Source organism: Urocitellus parryii, chromosome 3 (assembly GCF_045843805.1).
Source record: "Urocitellus parryii isolate mUroPar1 chromosome 3, mUroPar1.hap1, whole genome shotgun sequence".
Taxonomy (NCBI): Eukaryota; Metazoa; Chordata; class Mammalia; order Rodentia; family Sciuridae; genus Urocitellus; species Urocitellus parryii.
The window spans coordinates 202,050,612-202,071,074 of NC_135533.1; the positions used below are offsets into that span (position 1 = coordinate 202,050,612).

General features: G+C 35.6%; 2 protein-coding genes across 2 annotated transcripts in view; both read right to left on the minus strand.

Moving 5' to 3' along the window:
* Nucleotides 1-281, minus strand: part of LOC144253819 (histone-lysine N-methyltransferase SETD2-like) — a 34,446-nt gene extending 34,165 nt beyond the window's left edge. The window contains exon 1 of the mRNA XM_077796483.1: nt 194-281. Coding sequence (XP_077652609.1) covers nt 194-281 — 88 coding nt within the window. The remainder of the gene's footprint in view (nt 1-193) is intronic.
* Nucleotides 282-1,955: 1,674 nt separating this feature from the next.
* The window catches only part of Setd2 (SET domain containing 2, histone lysine methyltransferase), an 88,765-nt gene continuing 70,257 nt past the window's right edge, over nt 1,956-20,463 (minus strand). The window contains exons 12-14 of the mRNA XM_077796297.1: nt 19,628-20,290; nt 16,398-16,565; nt 1,956-2,004 (exon numbers count right to left, since the gene is read on the minus strand). Coding sequence (XP_077652423.1) covers nt 16,449-16,565; nt 19,628-20,290 — 780 coding nt within the window. The 3' untranslated portion in view covers nt 1,956-2,004; nt 16,398-16,448. The remainder of the gene's footprint in view (nt 2,005-16,397; nt 16,566-19,627; nt 20,291-20,463) is intronic.

Here is a 20,463-nt window from a genome sequence, read left to right on the forward strand (position 1 = left end):
TAGCAAGACAGTGTGCTTGTCAGCTTAAAATGTAAAAAGCCTACAACTAGCCCTATAACACTCTATATTTATAATTTATAGAAAAGAAGCCTGACATGTTTAGCATAAGTTTAACTAACTTTTTAAAAAAGGTTATCAGACAACTCTTTATGAACTACAATTAAAATAAAATATTTCAGACATAGGTGCTAACTTAAGAAGTTATCAAAGCCAAATGGGCACATCCGCAAAGCAAAGATAACAGCTTCCCACTCCAAGTTGATAATATTAAGCTTCTTCATTGTTTCCTTTATCTAGAATGCTTCATGCTCTATCTTCACTTTCTAAATTCCATGACTGTTGTTTCTCAACATTGACTGAATACTATTTTTCATTAACCATGCCTACTAGTTTCTCACCTTTCTCAGTCAATCTGACCACTGAACATTTCAGACACAACTGAACACTCTCAATACAAACTGACTGCTATTACACACGATTGCTCTGTGTCTGTATTATTATCATACTGTGTTGTTGTTCTTCTCCGCCCCACCCCCAAACAATTGGGGATTGAACCCAAGGGTGCTCTACTAAGCTGTTATACCCCCGGTCCTTTCTATTTTATTCTGAGAGTGTGTACCACATTTTGTTTATCCATTTTTCTGTTGGTAGAATTTGAGTTGTTTCCACTCCTGACTATTAATAATAAATTATACATAATGTCACACGAATGAACATTTATGCACAAGCCTTTGGACATATTTTCATTTCTCTTAGGTAAATTCCTGGAAGTGGAATTGCTGGGTCACATGATAAAGTTATTCTGACTTCTGCCTTAGAATATGTGAGACAGAGAAATCATTCCATTTATTCAGGCTGAATTCCTCGTATTATAAAACAAAGATTGAACTACACAATGTATTTCCCAAAATACTTCACAATTCTTCTGAATTTTAAGGGTTCTAAGCTTTAACTGCGTGACATAAAGGATGGAACCAGGTTTGTATTATATTATAAGCATTTCCTTAAAAATAAGACTGAAATAGGGGATTCCATGTGAGGGAGAGACTGAAGCTACCACATAAAAGCTGTTCCCTGTAAAGATTATAGTTATCCATTAAAGACCTGCCTCTGCTTCTCTTACAAGGCTATACCACACTAGATATTTGCAAACTATTGGGGGAAAACTTTCATAGGTATTTGTTTCATCCGTGTTGCCAATGGTTTCAACTCAGTGAGTCTAGAGATAATCTGATAATCAAATCTATAGCATGCCACTTGTTTTGCCAACCAATATTGCCTAGAGCCCTAAGTAGAAGTTAATGAACAAAGTAGTAGGATTTTAAAATATACAAAAGATAACAATAAACAAACAAAATACTATTCACAATGGCTTCATAACACTATTTATGGACCAGTGCTAGAGGAATTCAAGAAATCAATGATTGAGCTCATTACTTTACTCCCCCAGAAAGGTTCTAGGAGATATAACTAAGTGGTAAAAAACAGAAACCAGACTCCCACAGCTTTCCTGTTATGTAACAATGATTCTCAACCTTTTTGTGACTCCCATAGAAGTCTCAAAACATTTTGAGCTTTCCCCAGGAAAGTAAATATACACATCAGATTTTGTGTAAAAATATCTAAAACTAAACATTCTTCCTCAGGTCTCTAGGAGTACAGGTTTAAGAATGAACCTTTAGAGAAACAATGAACAGATAAAAGATACTGAAAGACCATGACTTACTTTCAGAACAGTATCAACACACACACAGGCAGTATCAGGGAAATCTCCTTTGGCAAAAAGTCATTAAGAAAGAATAAAAGTTCAAGTTTCTAAATTTTAAATATTTAATTTACCTAATTATGTATTGTCTGGTTTCAAAAACAAAAAAGCTTAAGTATTTATCAGTTACCCTTGCATATACTGAAAGAATATTTGTAAAGTCATACATAGAGTATCTCTGAATACCTACCTGTACTGTCCTTTTCAGTTTGACTTTTCTTTGGAATTCGATATACCTCCTGCAAAAAAATAAACCCGAACAAGGTTGATTAGTCTGGGGTGAAAGTGGTGATTGCTTTGTAACTAATTTCATATGACAAAGAAATGGGAAGGAACAGGCTGGTTTTTAATCTCCAAAATTTGACTTATATTTGGCTTCAAATAAAAATAGATCCTGGCCCCTTAGAAACAAAAATATGTAGCACACAATATTTATATTTTACATCTACCAGGTTTGTATGATTTCACCAGCAAAGTAGCAGACTTAGTGACAGGGGCATTTCTGCAAGAACACACTTCCTGAGAATTCTAATTTCTACATGCCTTCTGCATATGCATTCCTACATAAAAATCAAAACAGTTACTTTATTGTATGTTCTCTCACCTACCATCCCTACTTTAGAAAGAAAAGAGTAGCAATAACCTAGTTACATAAAAATATTTCAGAAAAAAACCACGATAAAGACAATTCCTGCCATACAGACTATTTTTCTATAAATACACAATCCACTTCACTAACAGCCAAATGTGACATCTACTTTCACAATGTTATTATTACAAAAAATAGAAAAGGTAAGTATTAAATTACTAATGCTCCTGAAATGGCATCCAATACTGTACCAAAGTTGATCTTGAGAAATGTAAACTATTTTTTTTAAGACTGGAGGTACCTTTTCTTGCTGTGTGGTTCTAAAGCCTAGAACCCGCTTTGTTGCTCTGACAATTCCATATTATTCTAGACCATCAAGTAATGCTTGGGCACAACATGTTACTACCCTACTTGGATAGCCAAGTAGGGTAATAACAAGTAAGGTAATGCCAAGTAGGGTAATGACAAACTCACACATCTTCTCAAAGGTACATAACATGATAGTGTCCTTTTCACAGTAGTCTTGTAATATTAACTACACTTAAGAGACCTGGTGATTCATTTTGGGGAATGTACTCCCCCAAAATTAAAGAACTCCTTCCCTCACATTATCATTGGTTCTAGCAATATTTGTGGAAAATGAGAAATAATCCATGTCACACAACTAAGGAAAGGTCAGGATACAATTTTCAATTTCTTTTGAAAATGACAAAAATGGACCATACAGATAAGAATGCAAATTCTTAAAAATTTCCAAAATTATATGTATACTGACAAATTACCTAATAGACAATGATTGTTACAAGTACTTCTGCACTTCTCTGTTTGCCTGCATGATTCTAAACATTTTAAAATGTATTATCTTATTTGCGCTTCAAAACAACCCTATGAGGTAACTACTGGAGATTGAATCCAGGGCCCCACACATGCTAGGTGAGTGCTCTACCACTGTGTTACATCCCTAGCATTTTCTAACTTTGAGACAGGGTTTTGCTAAATTGCCCAAGCTAGCCTCCAATCTGCAATCTTCTACTTCAGCCTCCCAAGTAGCATGGGATTGTGTAAGATATGAAGAGTGTTCATTACAAATGTCTGAAGTAATATATTGTACAGCCCTCAAGTTGGGGACCCATTCTGTGGTGGCAGAAAATGTGCCATAAGAAATGCTTCTCAAAAATTCTTCTAACCAGGCATGGTGGCACATTCCTGTAATCAAAGTGGCTTGGTTGGCTGAGATAGAAGGATCACAAGTTCAAAGCCAGCCTAAGCAATTTAGCAAGGCCCTAAGCAACTTAGCTAGACCCTGTCTTAAAAAGGGCTGGGGGGATAGACAGCTGAATACATCAGACACTAGAATGGCAATATGTAAATCAATGGAAGTGTAACTGATGAGATACAGCAATCTGTATACGGGGTAAAAATGGGAGTTCATAACCCACTTGAATCAAACTGTGAAATATGATATATTAAGAACTGTGTAATGTTTTGAACTACCAACAATAAAAAAAAAAAGGGCTGGGGACATAGCTTAGTGGTTAAGCCCCTGGGTTCAATCCTCGGCACTTAATAAATAAATAAAAATTCTTACTTCAAAAATTTAGATCAAGGCTGGGGATATGGCTCAGTGTTAAACATGAGGTCCCAGGTCAATGCCCAACACCACCACCCTGCAAAAAATTTTAGATCATCTACTAAGCCAAAAATGTATTTTGATGTTCACAAAATAAATGATTACTACTGACTACACACTATGTGCCTAACAATATTTTGGGGAACCCAAACCATTAGAGAGGCTAATGTGATTGATCCTCCTCATTATAAAGTCAAAGTTGGATACAAAATTTAAGCCAGAAACTTATTATCTAGGAGACTAAAGCTCTGAAAATCCAACTGGAGTTTTCCAAAGGTAAGTATTAAATCACCAATGCTATCACTAATTATATTAGTGTTAGCTTGAGTGCTATGGATGTCTATTAGGAATAATGTCACACCCACAGATCAGATTCCACTGTAGAAAATGATTATCTGAGTTGGTTCCATTCACAATAATCTTCAATGTACAATCACTCAACTATCATCCTCTTATTTCTTTAGTGTCTAGGTGCTGCTCCCAATTAACACGTAAACTCTCTTCCTCTCCCTCCCACCCTCCATATACACTCAAGCTATAATTGTTACAAGCCAAGACTGCCTTATTCTTTGCTATATCTCTGGAACTGAGAAAAGTGCCTGCCAGATAATCCATATACTCTGTGACTAGTGAAATGGACCAACAAGTGAAATTCTACTTCTGTTGTATAGAAATTACCCATAATGCTATATAAACTCAAAGTATTACACATACCCCATGCCTTTTATCACTATACCATCAATCTCTTCATCCTATACCATTGCTCACTCTCATCCTGAAAAGGACATCAGAGGTCTCCCTTATAACAAGAATGTTCTGTACTATACTTCCAGGGTCAGGGTAACAAATGAGCCTCTGCAACATGTTTAAAACAGCTTCCTTTGACCAATCTCTCCCCTTTAGTCAAAGACTCAAAATAAATCTTTGGATTATTTGATACACACAGAATCAATGATAAGATTACATAACACCAATGCATCCAATATTCTCTATTAAAATATGAAAATGTGAGTGAAGATGTTTTTAATATGTGGACATAAAAAGAGCATGAGTTCTATGATGGCTACCTGTGGAAACTGGACTTACTTATCTATGCAACAAAGACTTGAGTATCAACTATATGCTAAATATATTAAGACTCTGCTATATGTTAGATGTTTGAGATAAATACTACCTGCCATCAAGGAGTTTGTAGACTAACAATCAGAATGTCTGAGAGCGATTACTCTGTCCCAGGTCCTATATATTCTCATATACTCTTTATTTATTTTTTTTTTTTTTTGGTACTGATGTTTGAACCCAGGGACACATAACCACTGAGCCACATCCCCAGACCTTTTTAGTATTTTATTTAGAGACAGGGTCTCAATGAATTGCTTAGGGCCTCACTAAGTTGCTAATGCTGGCTTTGAACTAGCGATCCTCCTGCCTTGGCCTCCTGAGCCACTGGGTTTATAGATGTGTGCCACTGTGCACAGCTCTCATATACTCTTATTATTATATCTACAATACACAGAAAACAGGATAAGAGAGGTAAAGTAATTATCCTAGCAATGAGTTATATACTGGACCTAAGACCCATGACTAGATTTGTGTCTGTCCAAAGCACACACTCTTAACCAGTTCTTCTATTCCCTCACAAACACTAAGAAAACAGAGAAAGTAAATATGCATTATCTTATGATAGGTATGTATAAAACAATTAAGAGAAATATAACAGAGGGATATAAAAGCTGATTTACACCTTTGGAGTGAGGACTAGAAAACATGACCTAAAGAAGTAGATATTTGTGTTGTCTTAAAGGATCAGTAGGAAATGTTCACAAGAAGAGATGAAAAATAAAACACAATATAGAAATACACATACTTATCCCAACTCCACTCTGAAATCCTGTAAAATAACAGTGGAAGAATAAAAAAAGTACAAACCCATCTGTAGATCTAAGACTGTTAATTATATACAGGTAGTGAATGTACAGGTAATTTAAAATTTTTTGCCTAACTCACATTTTCTGAATCTTTTTCTTCTTTCTCATGATTCTGAGCAGAGAAGAGTAAATTTTGGATTGTATGGATAGAAAAAAAGAAGATTAAGAGTCTCTCTGAAAGCAGAACACAAAGTAAATTGGAAAAATGGGAGATTAAAAGTGACAATTAGGGGGTCTGGAGTTGTGGCTTAGTGGTAGAGTGCTCTTCTAGCATGTCCCAGGGTTTGGGTTGGAGGTTTGAGGCCTTGGGTTTGATCTTCAGCACCACATTAAAATAAATAAATAAATAAAGGTATTATGTCCACCTACAACTAAAAAAAATGTGTGTGTATGTTTATGTAAATGAAACTAAAGGATTGCTACAAAAAGTTCTACATCTTTTATGAGAAATTTCAGAAAATGAAAGAAAACTGAGAGAAAGAAAGTATCAAAAGAAAATTGCTTAGAGACTTCAGAGATCCTACTACAACAAATCAAAATAGTATCAGACTTCAACAGTAAGACACTGTAAGCTAGAAAATAATGCAACAATAACTTTTTTTTTTAACCCAGGGCCTCCTTCATGCTAACTACATGCTTTACCACTGAGCTACAGAGCTATGTATCTCATAATTGTCAACAGTGTGTACTGTACCATGCTAGAAGACTTAACCACTCTGAATGATGGGAAAACTCTGGAAAAGTAAATGTAAATGAATTATCCAGCCCATATTAATAACACATACAAGTACCAAAATTCAACAACTGGACATTTAAGAGAAAGAAAGCTTTGAAAGTTTCTTTTAAAACAACACTATCAAAAAATATGAAGAAGGTATTCAAAGCTACCATAATTTTGGAAATAATCTTCCAACAAAACTATCCCTAAGAGAAAAGCTTAGTTATCTGAAAACTGTATTTTCAGATATTGCTACAGTTAGCAGTAGCAATTTTAACTAAAAGAGATAAATGTTTTGAATGTGGCTTAAAAAAAAAAGGTAAAGCTATTATTCAACTGAATATTTTAAAATGAAGAACCAGCTTGTGAGATAAGTTTTGGTTTTGTTTTTTGTTTGTTTATACATACCAGGGACTGAACACAGGGGTGTTCAACCACTGCTCAACCCTATCCCTTTTTTTATATTTTATTTAGAGACAGAGTATCACTAAATTGTAGAGGCTGGCCTTGAACTCACAATCCTCCCGCCTCAGCCTCCTAAACCACTGGGATTGAACTCACAATCCTCCCACCTCAGCCTCCTAAACCACTGGGATTGAACTCACAATCCTCCTGCCTCAGCCTCCTAAACTACCAGGATTACAGGTAAACATCTCCGTGTCTGGTTTGAAAGAAGATTTTGAGGTTGAATCTGAACAGCAACTGCAGGACAGAGCCCACAGAAAGCTGAAAATATACATGTGAAATACAAGAAATAGGCTAAATCAAGAGACCTACAATTTGGGCAAGTCTTAAAAAAACAATGCCTTACATTGTGGTACTATAGGAGATTGCCAAGAGAGAAGGTATACAGAGAAAAGTAGGCAGAGAGGAAAGTCTTTATAGTTGATTATAGTTTCTGTTTCTCAAACACTTGAACATGTTATATACTACTAATGTGGAATGTTTTCTTATAGCAGCCTCAAAAAGCACTCACTGAAAAGTTCATTAAAGCAATGTAGAACTTTTTAAAGATGTAAAAAATGAGCTGCTAGAAATTTATGAAACAACTCATAAGAAATCTTTTTTTGAGAGCTGGGATATAGCTCTGGTATAGTGCTTGCCTAGTACACACAAGGCCCTGGAAAGGAAAAAATGTAAACACTGATTTAGACTGTTCCTGAGCTAAACACACTTAGGAGAATAAAATAATTTACAATGAGAGTAAAATAACTTTTCTACCTTTTATCATACAGATGATCAGATTATCTGTTGTATAATAAAATATTTATTTTGAATGCAGTGCCTCTTTCACAGCTTGAAGAGCAGTCAAAAACCAATAGGAGAGGATAAAGAGAGAAAATATGAAAGCAGAAGCCAGGTGTGGGGTGCTTGCCTCTAATCACTGAGACTTGGAGGCTGAGGTAGGAGGATTAAAAAATCAAGGGCAGTTTTAGCAACACAAGTTAGACCCTATCTCTAAATAAAATACAAAATAGGGCTTGGGGATGTGGCTCCGTGGTCAAATGCCCCTGAGTTCAATCCTCAGTACCTTCCCCTGTCCCCCCCAAAAAACCAAAAAGCTGAATAAGCTGTCAGGTTTGGTTTTTTTTTTTTCCTTTTTTAAAGGCAAAATATATATGCTTACTATGCAAAAATCATTTCTGGAAGACTACACAAGAAATTAGTTGTATTAACTGCCTCTAAGGAAAATGACAGGGGATGTGGATGGGAAAGAAACATTTAACTATAGGCCTTCTAAATTTTATATCATGAGCAGAAATGGCCTACCTTAAAAAAACTAAAAATGAAAAAGGCGGGACTGAGGTCGTGGCTCAGCAGTAGCTGGATTCGATCCTCAGCACCACATAAAAATAAAGGTATTGTGTCTAACTAAAATATTAAAAAAAAAAAAAAGGCATAGTGTCAAGACTCTTGTACATTGAGTGTATTCCAGGTGAAGACCTGGCTACTCATGAAGCAACTTCTAAATGCTATTCTTCAGTAAGTGCCATATCTTTAAAAAAAGAAAAAAAGAAAGAAAAGAAAAGAAAAAAGACCTCCCAGCTCACTATTATTCAGTTTAAACTTGTTCTCCCACCCTTTGTTTTGTTTTTGTACCAGGGATTGAACCCAGATGCACTCAAACCACCGAATCACATCCCTAACCCTTTTGTGTTTTGAGACTGGGTCGTACTAAATTGCTTAGAGCCCTGCTAAATTGCTGAGGCTGCTCTGTCCTGCCTCAGCCTCCAGAGCCGCTGGGATTACAGGTGTGCATCACCACACCTGGCTTAGTCTTGCTCATCTTAATTACAATTCAAAGAATCTCTCTTAGCAATGTTTTTATTCCACACACGTCTATCTGGTGGGTGTAGTCTAAGGCTGAAGCATGAAAGTCAACCTAACACAATTCCTACTTTCAAGGCCCCCCATGTCTAGTAGCAGAAAAAGGAGAGTACTTTCATGCAAAACAGTAACCAATGATGAATTACTAAGGTCTTCATTAAATGTTTCTCCAATTTCAGATTTCTATTTTCTAGACAAATTAAATCCACAACTAAGATTTCTCCTCAACATTTCAAAATCATCATAGCCCTGAAAGCAACTTCCCCAAAGTTACATGTTACACTAGTTAGGTCAACCTAAAGTTAAGAGTAGGAGGGGCTGGGTATTTATAGCTCAGTAGTAGAGTGCTTGCCTACTTGAGGCACTTGGTTCAATCCTCAGTACCACATAAAAAAATAAATAAAACAAAGTAAAGATATTGTGTCCATCTTAAAAAAAAAAAAAAATCTTTGGAAAAAAAAGAGTAGGAGCCCTGCTGATGTCCAAACCATTCAGAAAACACTTTTTGGACCATAGTTCATCCTCTCCCATCACACACACACACACACACACACACACTCTTCTCCTGTTAGAGAAGTTGCTCATATTATTGACCCTCACCCCAGAAAGACCCACAATCTTGCATGTGATTTCAGAAGTTAAAAAAATCTCTTGATGTTCAATCACATATCACGGGTTGAAAATTTCTGCAGCTTTAAAGGAAAAAAAAAAAAACATATCAACAAAACACTAAAATGGCTCCTATAGGTACAGGATAAAGTTTCTAAATGGCAAGTGCAATGTAAAAAGACTACATAAGCTGCCTACTATGGACAAAGAAATCACTCTTATTTGGGTCAGAAAAAGGAGTAGAAAAATACAGAATTTAAATTAGAATACCTGAGTCACTTTTCAGATGTCATTCAAAAACTAAGTCACAGCATCATGAGCTTGTTTGTTTATAATACATAGTGATAAAAATACCACGGGGTAGGGGTGAGGGGATGGTGACACATGCTTATAATCCCAGCAACTCAGGAGGCTGAGGTAGGAAGATGTCAAGTTAGAGGCCAGTCTCAGCAACTTAATGAGACCATGTCTCCAAAAACAACCAACCAACCAATCCCCCCACACCCACCACCACCTATTTCACAGGGTTGAAAAGATTACATGACACACAAATATTTTCTGACCACCTCTCAAACACATAATACACTAACGACTCAAAAGTGTGGTATCATGGGAAGAGATGGACTTTCCTCACTTTTCCAATCAAATACTTATAAAGTGTCAAACTACAAACCAGGCTCATCATGGCACCTAGGAAGTAGAATACTGGGAAGACTTGAGTGGCCAAGACAGAAGCTGCCTCTGTCTTCATTCAATTTACTATTGTGGAATGTTACTTGCTAAGATTAAAAAGATGTTATGAGGGCATATAAAAAGGGGAAAGTAAATGCTGTTGTACTCCTCTTCAGATTTCATAAATCTTTCATTGTTTGCAAAAAATTTCCATGGAGAAGAACAACTTAAGTTTTTAACTAATTTTTTTAGGCTGTCTTTTGGCATAACAAAAACAAAAAAAAAAAAAACAAAAAAACCCCTAGAAAGAAAAATTGTAAAAGTGGGGAAAACAAGCAGATACTTTATTTTAGAAGAGGTATCATTTTCCTAGGGGAAAGGATGAAAGTCAAATGAGAAGAGACATCTAAAATAGAAGAGTGTTTTTATGAATCAGTGTGAGTTTATGTGTGTGTGTTATGTGTGCATTAACAGAAGATAACCGCTACTAAACTAGAATGGCTTGAGGTGATAATGAAGAAATAAATGGAGATCAGACTATGCCATGGCATGCAAGCCATATTAAGAAAAACAACACAATGGAGTATTACTCTGCATTAAGAAACGACAAAATCATAGAATTTGGAGGGAAATGGATGGCATTAGAGCAGATTATGCTAAGTGAAGCTAGCCAATCCTTAAAAAACAAATGCCAAATGACTTCATTGATATAAGGGGAGTAACTAAGGACAGGGTAGGGACGAAGAGCTAGAGAAGAAGATTAACATTAAACAGGGATGAGAGGTGGGAGGGAAAGGGAGAGAGAAGGGAAATTGCATGAAAATGGAAGTTGATCCTCAGGGTTATACAAAATTACATATAAGAGGAAAGGAGGGGTAAGAGAAGAATAATACAAGTGGAAGAAATGATTTACAGTAGAGGGGGTAGAGAGAGAAGAGGGGAGGGGAGGGGGGATAGTAGAGAATAGGATAGACAGCAGAATAAATCAGACACTAGAATGGCAATATGATAAATCAATGGAAGTGTAAATGATGTGATACAGCAATCTGTATACGGGGTAAAAATGGGAGTTCATAACCCACTTGAATCAAACTGTGAAATATGATATATTAAGAACTGTGTAATGTTTTGAACTACCAACAATAAAAATAAAAAAAGAAAAAGAAAAACAAATTGAATTTTAACAGTATAACAGGGAATTGTTTAAAAAATTTAAAAATGACATTGACATAAATAGTTATATTTCCCAAAGACTACCCTAGTTACGGAATCTAGCACAGATTGAAGTAAAAAAACATAGTAATCACTATCATTAAGAGGTGACTTATTATTATAACCATTGCTACTACAAAGGTACCAGTTAAAATGTAGATATGAGGTGTCCCCAAAAGTTCATGTGAGACAACACAAGAAAGTTTAGAAGTAAAATGATTGAGTGGGGTGCGATGGTAATTCCAGTGACTCCGGAGGCTGAGGCAGGAGGATTGCAAGGCCAAGACCAACCTCTAACAATTTAGCAAGGTCCCAAGGACTTAACGAGAAACTATCTCAAAATAAAAAAGGGCCAGGGATATGGATAAGCAACTCTGCTTTCAACCCTCAGGATTCTCACCCTACCCCAGCAAAAAAGAAAGGAAATGATTGGGTTGAGTCTTAGTGCCTTAATCTCAATAGGGATTCAAATGGGTGGAAACTGTAGGCAGGCAGGGTATGACTAGAGGAGGTGTCTCTCACCGGGGACAAAATATGATGGCCATATCCTGAACTGCTTTCCTCCTCCACACCCTTCCACCATACTGTCCTGCCACATCTGAGGTATGGAGTTGGCTGTCTATGGACTCAGACCTCTGAAAATGAGCATCAAATAAACTGTTCCTCCATAAAATTGTTCTCCTTAGGTCTTTTGGTTACAGCAGTGAAAAGCTGACTATAACATTTTAATAATAAAATTCTTAGTACAAAGAGTAAGAAATGGCTCCTGTCCTTGATGATCTCATGATTTAGGAAGAGAAAACAAGCATCTAAGCAAATAATTTTAGTAATCTACTAGATTACTATACTGTACAGAAAAGGACAAAGCAAAATTAAAGAATAATCTGCAACCATAAGTCTAAGTAAAGGAAGAAAACAGGAAGATATTCCAAGCAAAGAGAATAATATGTTCAAGGACATGGAGAAGTGAATAATATGAGCAGATATGATTCATGCATTGAGTATGTAAGAAAAATTGTTGGGAAAGAAGGTTAAACAGACACAGAAGTAGTTCCCATACTACAAAGGCTTTGTTCTTTGAGTAATGGGGTATGTCTGTAATGCTGCTAAAGATTCTTATTAATCACATGTTGTTAAAAGTTAATGCTAGGGGCTGGGGTTGTGGCTCAGTGGTAGAGCACTTGCCTCACATGTGTGAGTCACTGGGTTTAATTCTCAGCACTACATCTAAATAAATGAATAAAATAAATAACTAAAAAATATTTTTTAAAAAAGTTAATGCTGTAGAAGAATGAAAGATAGCTGAAGTGGGAGAAAAATGGGTGCAAGGACAAATAGGAGGGTGCTACAAGAGTCTAAGCAAGAGGGGCTGGGGATGTGGCTCAAGTGGTGGCGCGTTCGCCTGGCATGCGTGCGGCCCGGGTTTGATCCTCAGCACCACATACAAACAAAGATGTTGTGTCCACCGAAAACTAAAAAATAAATGTTAAAACTCTTTTAAAAAAAAAAAAGAGTCTAAGCAAGAAATAACAGGATCTTGAATTAAAAGTGGTAAAGAAGATATGATATGGCCTATTACAAAAAGGAAGAAATGGTCCCTGCCCTTTTAAGATTTCATGGTTTAGGAAGAAAAAACAAGTGTCTAAGCAATAATATATAAGACAAAAGAAATATCAGGTGCTCCAAAAACAAACGTTTTAAGGGTCAAAAGAGAAACAATAAATGAGATCACAGAAGAAAGCACAAAGGATTCAGAAGAGGATATAGTTTCAGATTAATAGGAGAAAATGTAAAGTGGCCATATTCTGTACATACAGACACACATATTTTAATACAGCCTTCTCAAGTCCCAGAAGCACCATCACCAGTAGCAATGATGATCTAGAATCCAGCTATTAATTTCAAAATATCATTTCTCAGCACAAGGAACCACAGTGTCTCAGAGAAATGGCTAATGGTCTGAGAAGGGCAAGTACAAGATAAACCTACAATAGCATATACTGTGCTAGAAGTTTAAAAAACAAGACATGTCAAAATGACACACAAGCCAATTTGACAGGGTTTCCACTGGCCAAATATGGGACACTAAGCATCAAATAATGGAATTAATGGATAATAATCTAATGAATAAAACAAGAGTACATGAATCTACATTAACACAAATCAATGAACAAACAAATGTTTGTAAAGCCCTTGCTTACTCTTAAAAAGAATGCTAACTAACCAATCAACAGAAAAAAAAAAGTTTAATGGATTAGAAAACTCATTTATCAATCAACACAGTGATTCGGGCATAACTCTGGATGTTGAACATAACTATTTTGATGAAAAACAGAATTCACATATTTTCAAAATTGCTCATGTGTGATGTTTTTTCATTATAAAAGGAGAAAGAATAATTTTACATTGGAGAAGTCAAACAATACCTTGACCAAGGTGGACAATGCCAGGAATGGGATAAATCAATTATCATATGAAGAACACTACTATAATACTATGGACAAAAACATATTATCTGAATTAAAAAAAAAAACACTTCAGACAAACCCAAAATGAGGGACAATCCACAAAATTTTAAATATATATATATTTAAAAAGGCTAAGTATATAAAAGACAAAGGAAGATTAAGAAACTATTCCTGGGGTGGGGTTGTGGCTCAGTGGAGGAGAGCTCACTTAACACCTGTGAGGCACTGGGTTTGATCCTGACCACCACATAAAAATAAAATAAATAAAGGTATTGTGTCCGTCTACAACTAAAACAAAAGAAAGAAAAAGAAACTATTCCAGATTAATATACTTAAAAAGATATAACTCAATGTTATGTTGCTCCCACACTAGATTCTTGGTCAGAAAAAAAAAATTACTATTTTTGATATAAAGGGCATTATATGAACAACTGGCATAATTTGAATGAAATTTGTTGATTAGATGATAATACTATATTGCTATAATTTTCTGACTTTGGTAAATATACTAAAGTCACACAAGAGAATGTCTTCGTTTTTAGGAAATGCAAACTGTTTAGGGATTATGGGACATTATATCTGTAATTTACTCAGAAAAAAAACGATAAAGAAAATTTGGCAATATGTTAACACTGGGGAACCTGAACAAAAAGTTTAGAGAAATATTTAGCCCAATTTTCTCTATATTTCTCACTAGAATTGTATGTAGAATACATACTGAATATTATTCTTAGTGTTTTCAGTCTGAAATTATATTAGAATTAAAAATTTTAAATGTTAAGGAGAAAAATGTATATATTTTCATTATGATTACATACAAGACTAAATTATACCACCTAAATTTACACTGGAAACGTCTCAAGTTTCTGGCTGATTTGTTCATGATCCTGAGAAAGGACAACATTCCTTAAGGTCTCTTCTAAACTAGAAATCCTTTTTTTATAACAAATATCATTTTCTCACATCTCAGATAGTTCTACATCCAAATCATTTAAAGTAACTTTTCCTAAACAAAGTCAGAAGTTTTAAAAAGCCTAACTAAACGGGCAATAGAAACATGATTATTATGTATTTATGGAAACAGAATTAAGAGCTCACCCAAAAGAGTAAAGTGAAAATGACTTCATTCAAAACCAGAATATTTACAGCTGCCAGATTCAGTACTTTATCATTTAGATCAGGTGTTGGCAAACTTTTTCTGTGAAGGACAAGATAGTAAATATTATAGGTTTTGTGAGCCATTTCATCTTTGTGGCAACTATTCAACTCTTATCACCACAGTGTAAAAGCAGCCAAAAGACAATAAATAAATGATGAATATGGCTGGGTTTCAAAAACACTTCATAAAATAGGCAGTAAGGCATATTTGGTCAATCCCTAATTTAGATGAAAATATTTTATCTGATAACAAATGGACCTCTAGAGAGTTTTAGAACATTTCTGCCTTCTACCAAATTTTTAATGCAGCAGTATCTAAAACAGCATTTTTTGGGAGGGCAAGTCTAAATTTATTTTTAAAAAAACAGGATAAGTAATATTGATCCTCATTGATATAGAATAATCTTTTACTGTACTGAGAACTTTGATATTTATCACAAAAATCCAGGACATGTAACTTCATTTTCAATGTTGCACACAGACTTTATATAGTGATGGAGTGAAATTCCAAGCAATGACTCAAAACTTTTCACTTTTGATTAACTGTTTTATTTTAGCTTTCTGTAGGGAGTTTAATGCTTAGATTTCTAGGCAAATACTGCATTTTATAATTAAAGATATGTCTAGATAAAGATGAATAGAAGAAGAACATGAATAGCCAATAAGAAGAGCTTAACTTATCACCCACAGGGAATGCTGTCCCTAAATTATCTAAATCCAGGTACAAAAAAGAACTACCCAGATTTCATTATAAGGAGAGTTGAATATCCTATATTCTAGGTATTTATAAGAGAAGCTCTGGAATAACTAATTACTACAATCTTTTGATGTTTAACAGCAATTGAAATCGCCAAGTTCATGAGAACCTTACCTCCTCTTCATATGATCCAAATGAATGAAGATTTTCCAGTCAAGTTATAATTAGTCATCACTTGAAATCAGCTGTTTTGCCTTGTGAAATCTAGGCTATATTTTCAGCATGAGGGATAATGTACAACAACTCCTTTTGCAAACAGAAATTATGCACATGTCCCTGCTGAAAATGTAGCCTGGTAAATTTGCACATGAAAATGAATACATGCTCATAAGTAACAATGTGCTAGGTGATGTTTCTGGTTTAGGTCTACTTTAGGAGTCAAAGTGTGTAAGCCTTGTGGAGTCAAGGCAGTGGTCCTGTGTATATAGGTATAGAAAAAGTAGCTCACTTAATCCTTTCTCGCCAGAAGTAGGGATTTTCCCGGAACGACATCCATTGTCGGCAATGGACGCACCAAAATAACGCCGGCGCCAGTGAGTTAACCACCTCTGTCCTCTTTTCACCTATTATATTTTTCATGCATCATCCAACTTCCCAACCATCTTCCTGTTTCTTCAGAGAATGCACGCTAGGTTCTCGTTTTTCTTCAGCACGAAGTTGGAAATGGAGTTGAGAAAAGGAGACACATGGTCAGCTGGTGATGTTAACAAGCTCCTTGCTGCCCTGAGAAGCTAGATGGAAATGGTTCAAGTTACAAGGGGATCATCATCAGATCTGGGAGGACAAAGAGTAATTCATGAAGCTTCATTCCCTTCCCTCCCACCCTCTTTCATTTATTGATGATCCCTATTATAGTCTGCCTTCACAGCAAAACCAAGTATTAAGGAATGGGAAGCAATTGCTTTCAGTTCTTCACTCCATCCAGGGTAGAGAAGCCAAGTGGAGCACATATTCAGCAATGTTATGGTGGCCCCAGGTCAGGCAGACTTGGAGTGGCTAATATAACCACAATCTCAAATCAATGTTTTTTAGTATGATCTTGAAATTAAGTACCAGCAACTAATATACTGCTTGGCAACAGGTGCTTAATAAAGGTTGGTTGAGTAAGACATTTTCTTTTCAGACAATGTCTACTTGAACACATAGGTGGAAGTCAGACAGAAGTAGTTAACTCTTTCAATGCCGGGATAGTACAGATGTACAATAATCACATTAGGTCAATGTGTTTCACTAAGACATACTCAAATTTATGGGTTCCTGAGATCAGACTACTACTTAAATGCAATCTAAAGTATCTTTTTTCAAAGGACAACCATAATCAGAGTTTAGAAATCAAAGCCAGAATAAATGTTAATTAGAACGATAGAAGAATTAAGAACCAATGTGTAACACAGCACCAATTGGTAACAAAACATCACCACTCACAGTCAAGTAAAGACAGTTTCTCAGTAATGCAATTCCAGAACAAACTAGTTTGAAGAAAGGAGAATTTTATTTAATGGTTCCCTTGATGCTAAAAATAAGGATAAACCCAAAGTATAAAGAATAAGAATATATTTTAAGTATAAATAAAAATGTAAACCTCAAGTCAAAGGGATCATAAACTTATTACTGTAAAACTGTTTTGATCTCTCAGATAAAAGTGGGGAGGATAAGAAGAAGGGGAAGAAACAATTTGTAGGACTGAAAAATGTACCTCTAGAATGAGTTTAAATTATCCCAATTACATCTAATCAGGTTAAATATATCCTAGAGAATAATTCACACCATTATAATTACAGAAACAACCTATTACAGAGAGAAACAAAAATATTTGCTTTTTACAGTCTACAAAGACAGGTTTATGATGATTGTACCTCAGCTATTTAAAAATTTTAGGTCAACTAGAGATTCCCCAAGCAAAAAATTGTCTACAAACTCCCCACCATTCACTTTCCTTCTACATAACTATGGCTATAGGGTGGTACACATCTATAATCCTAGTTAATTTGGAGGTTAAGGCAGGAGGATTCCAAGTTTGAGGCCAGCCCTGGAAACTTAGTAAGACCCTGTTTCAAAATAAAAAATTATAAGGTCAGGGGATGTAGCTTAGTGGTCGAGCACCCCCAGGTTCAATCGTAGTAGAATAAATCATCTTGTGTACTTGTCTCCATCACTACTTCTATTACTAAGCTACAGTTAAAATTCAGGTTCCACCGGCAACCTCCAAACACAAGAGAGACTTCTTTTAGGGACCTCTGGGCTGTCACAAAGCAAGATTTAAGTAAAGGTCCACCAAGTGACCATCCTGACATCTCTTTTAACTAAATGCAATTCTCATACATGTAGTTCACACACTGTTTCATAAGCAGACTTACTATGAACGCTTCCTCTTATATTTATAAAAAGATGAACATGATGAAAGAGTAACATGAGTAAGAGCACAAATGAGCAAATAAAAGCTGAAACCACACCAGACTTAAAGGGTCTCAATGTAGGAAATAGGAAGCATCATATACAATCAACAAACTATTTATTTTGTTCAGTGTAAGATCAGTTCCAGTTTCATCAGGTCAAATCACAGTATACCTAATGGGGTGAGTTTCATAGGTTCATCTTGCTGCAAATAAACCTGGATTGCTGGTTTATCTGACCATTTCACCTTGGGCAGAAGAAAAGAGGAACAAAAACAGAAAGGTAGAAAGTAACCTGTTCCCACAGGGTCCTCAAGGCCTACAGATTACTTAACACCAAAATGTCACCATGCTTCTCATATGCTCAGCTTGTTATACACTCTTGTGTTTATCCAAGACTCAGATGGGGATTTTGGCAAAGCAAACCCTGTACATCTTACTATGCTCTTTTAACAAAAGATTATGCATGTATTAGCCATAAGGGTTCCAGACCTTTCTATTTTTCTTTAACATTTTTTTTTTTTTCCAAAGAAACAGGCATTAAAAAGTAGGTCTGGCTGGGCATGATAATACACATCTATAATCCCAACAACTCAGGAAGCTAAAGAAGACTTATGAGCTCAAAGCCAGGTTTGGCAACTTAGTGAAGCCTTAAGCAACTTAGCAAGACCCTGTCTCAAAAAATTAAAAAGGGGCTGGGGATATAACTCAGTGGTTAAGTACCTCTGGGTTCAATCCCTGTACCAAAAAAAATAAAAAATAAAAAGGTCTATTTCAGAAACCATGGAAATAATTAAATATCAACTAGCTCCTTAAAGTTGTTTTCTAAAATAAAAATTCATGTTCATTTTTGATGAAAAGTTGCTAAATTTGTTTGGTTTTCCAATAAATTTTAATTTTTAATTAGTTTTATTTTTTTCATTTCAAATATATTTCAAATAGAATCACACGTTTGTTACTCAAGTGGTTATTATTTTTTTTAATATTTATTTTTTAGGTGTAGATGGACACAACACAATGCCTTTATTTTTATGTGGTGCTGAGGATCAAACCTGGGCCCCACCCGTGCTAGGCGAGTGCTCCACCGCTGAGTCACAATTCCAGCCCCTACTCAAGTGATTATTAATTTTGCTTTTCATGTAAAGAGCATTTGAATGACTTAAGAAACTAATGTGATATGCTTTTAATGAGGGAAAAGGGGGAACTTCTATATTGGCTGCTATGACTCCTGCCAAGACTTAAATGATAGTTCAGACACATTTATCATTAGCTGATAGTAAAAGAGATGTATTCCATTTTTTAGAAATATACATGACTAGAAAAGTAGACAATTCAACTTAAGTTTACAAAACTCCACAACTAAATAATTCAAGTTAAAGTGAAATAAACTGTATTCTTACCTTCAAATCTTTCCAACTGTCCAGTAGTTTGGTGGCCAAATCACTTATATCCACTGTTTTATCTGGTTGTTCTTGGCTCCTCTCACTCTCCACATCAGACACACCCTCCTCTTCATCTTGGGATGGTGTTTCTTCTGCAATAGGTTCTTCTAGTTTTGAACCATTACTCTCTTTGAGCTCTATCTCAGAGTCAGCCTCTGGTTCAGATGTGCATAGCTTATTGGCCTCCACGGTGGTTTCACTCTCTACTTTGGACTCAAGCAGCTGTTGTGGTAGTAGCTGTTGTGACTGCAACTCTTCTTCATCCTCTACAGTAACATTTTCTAATTGATCAAGGTCCTCTTTGCCATCCTTGCCTTCTAGCTCACTGGTTGCATCAGAGATTGCACTGTCCATGCTATTTTCACTTATAATTTTAAGTCTGCGAAACATGAGTTTCTTGGGAGTGTCTGTGTCAGCTTCTGTGCTCAGCTTGGTGGAAGGATCAGGTGTATTCAGTGGTGTATGAGCACGTGATGTATTCTCACTAGAATACCCATCTCCTTCACTCAGCTGAGGTACAGCAGTCTTTGTCTGAGACCAACGTTGAATAATTGGAAGTACTTTGCTTTCCTCCAACATATTTTTAGTAGGAATGGGCAAATGTTCCAAAGTCTTTATAATCTGATGAAACATAATTAAAAAAAAATCATATCACTTTGTACAGATGACCTTTCAAACCTCTGGATGGGACTCAGCTATTTCTGCAGGAGTACTACATTTTTGTAGTCTTACTAAATTAAGATGTTAACTCTCTGTAAACATAGATGACTTTAAAATAACTATTTAAGATAATA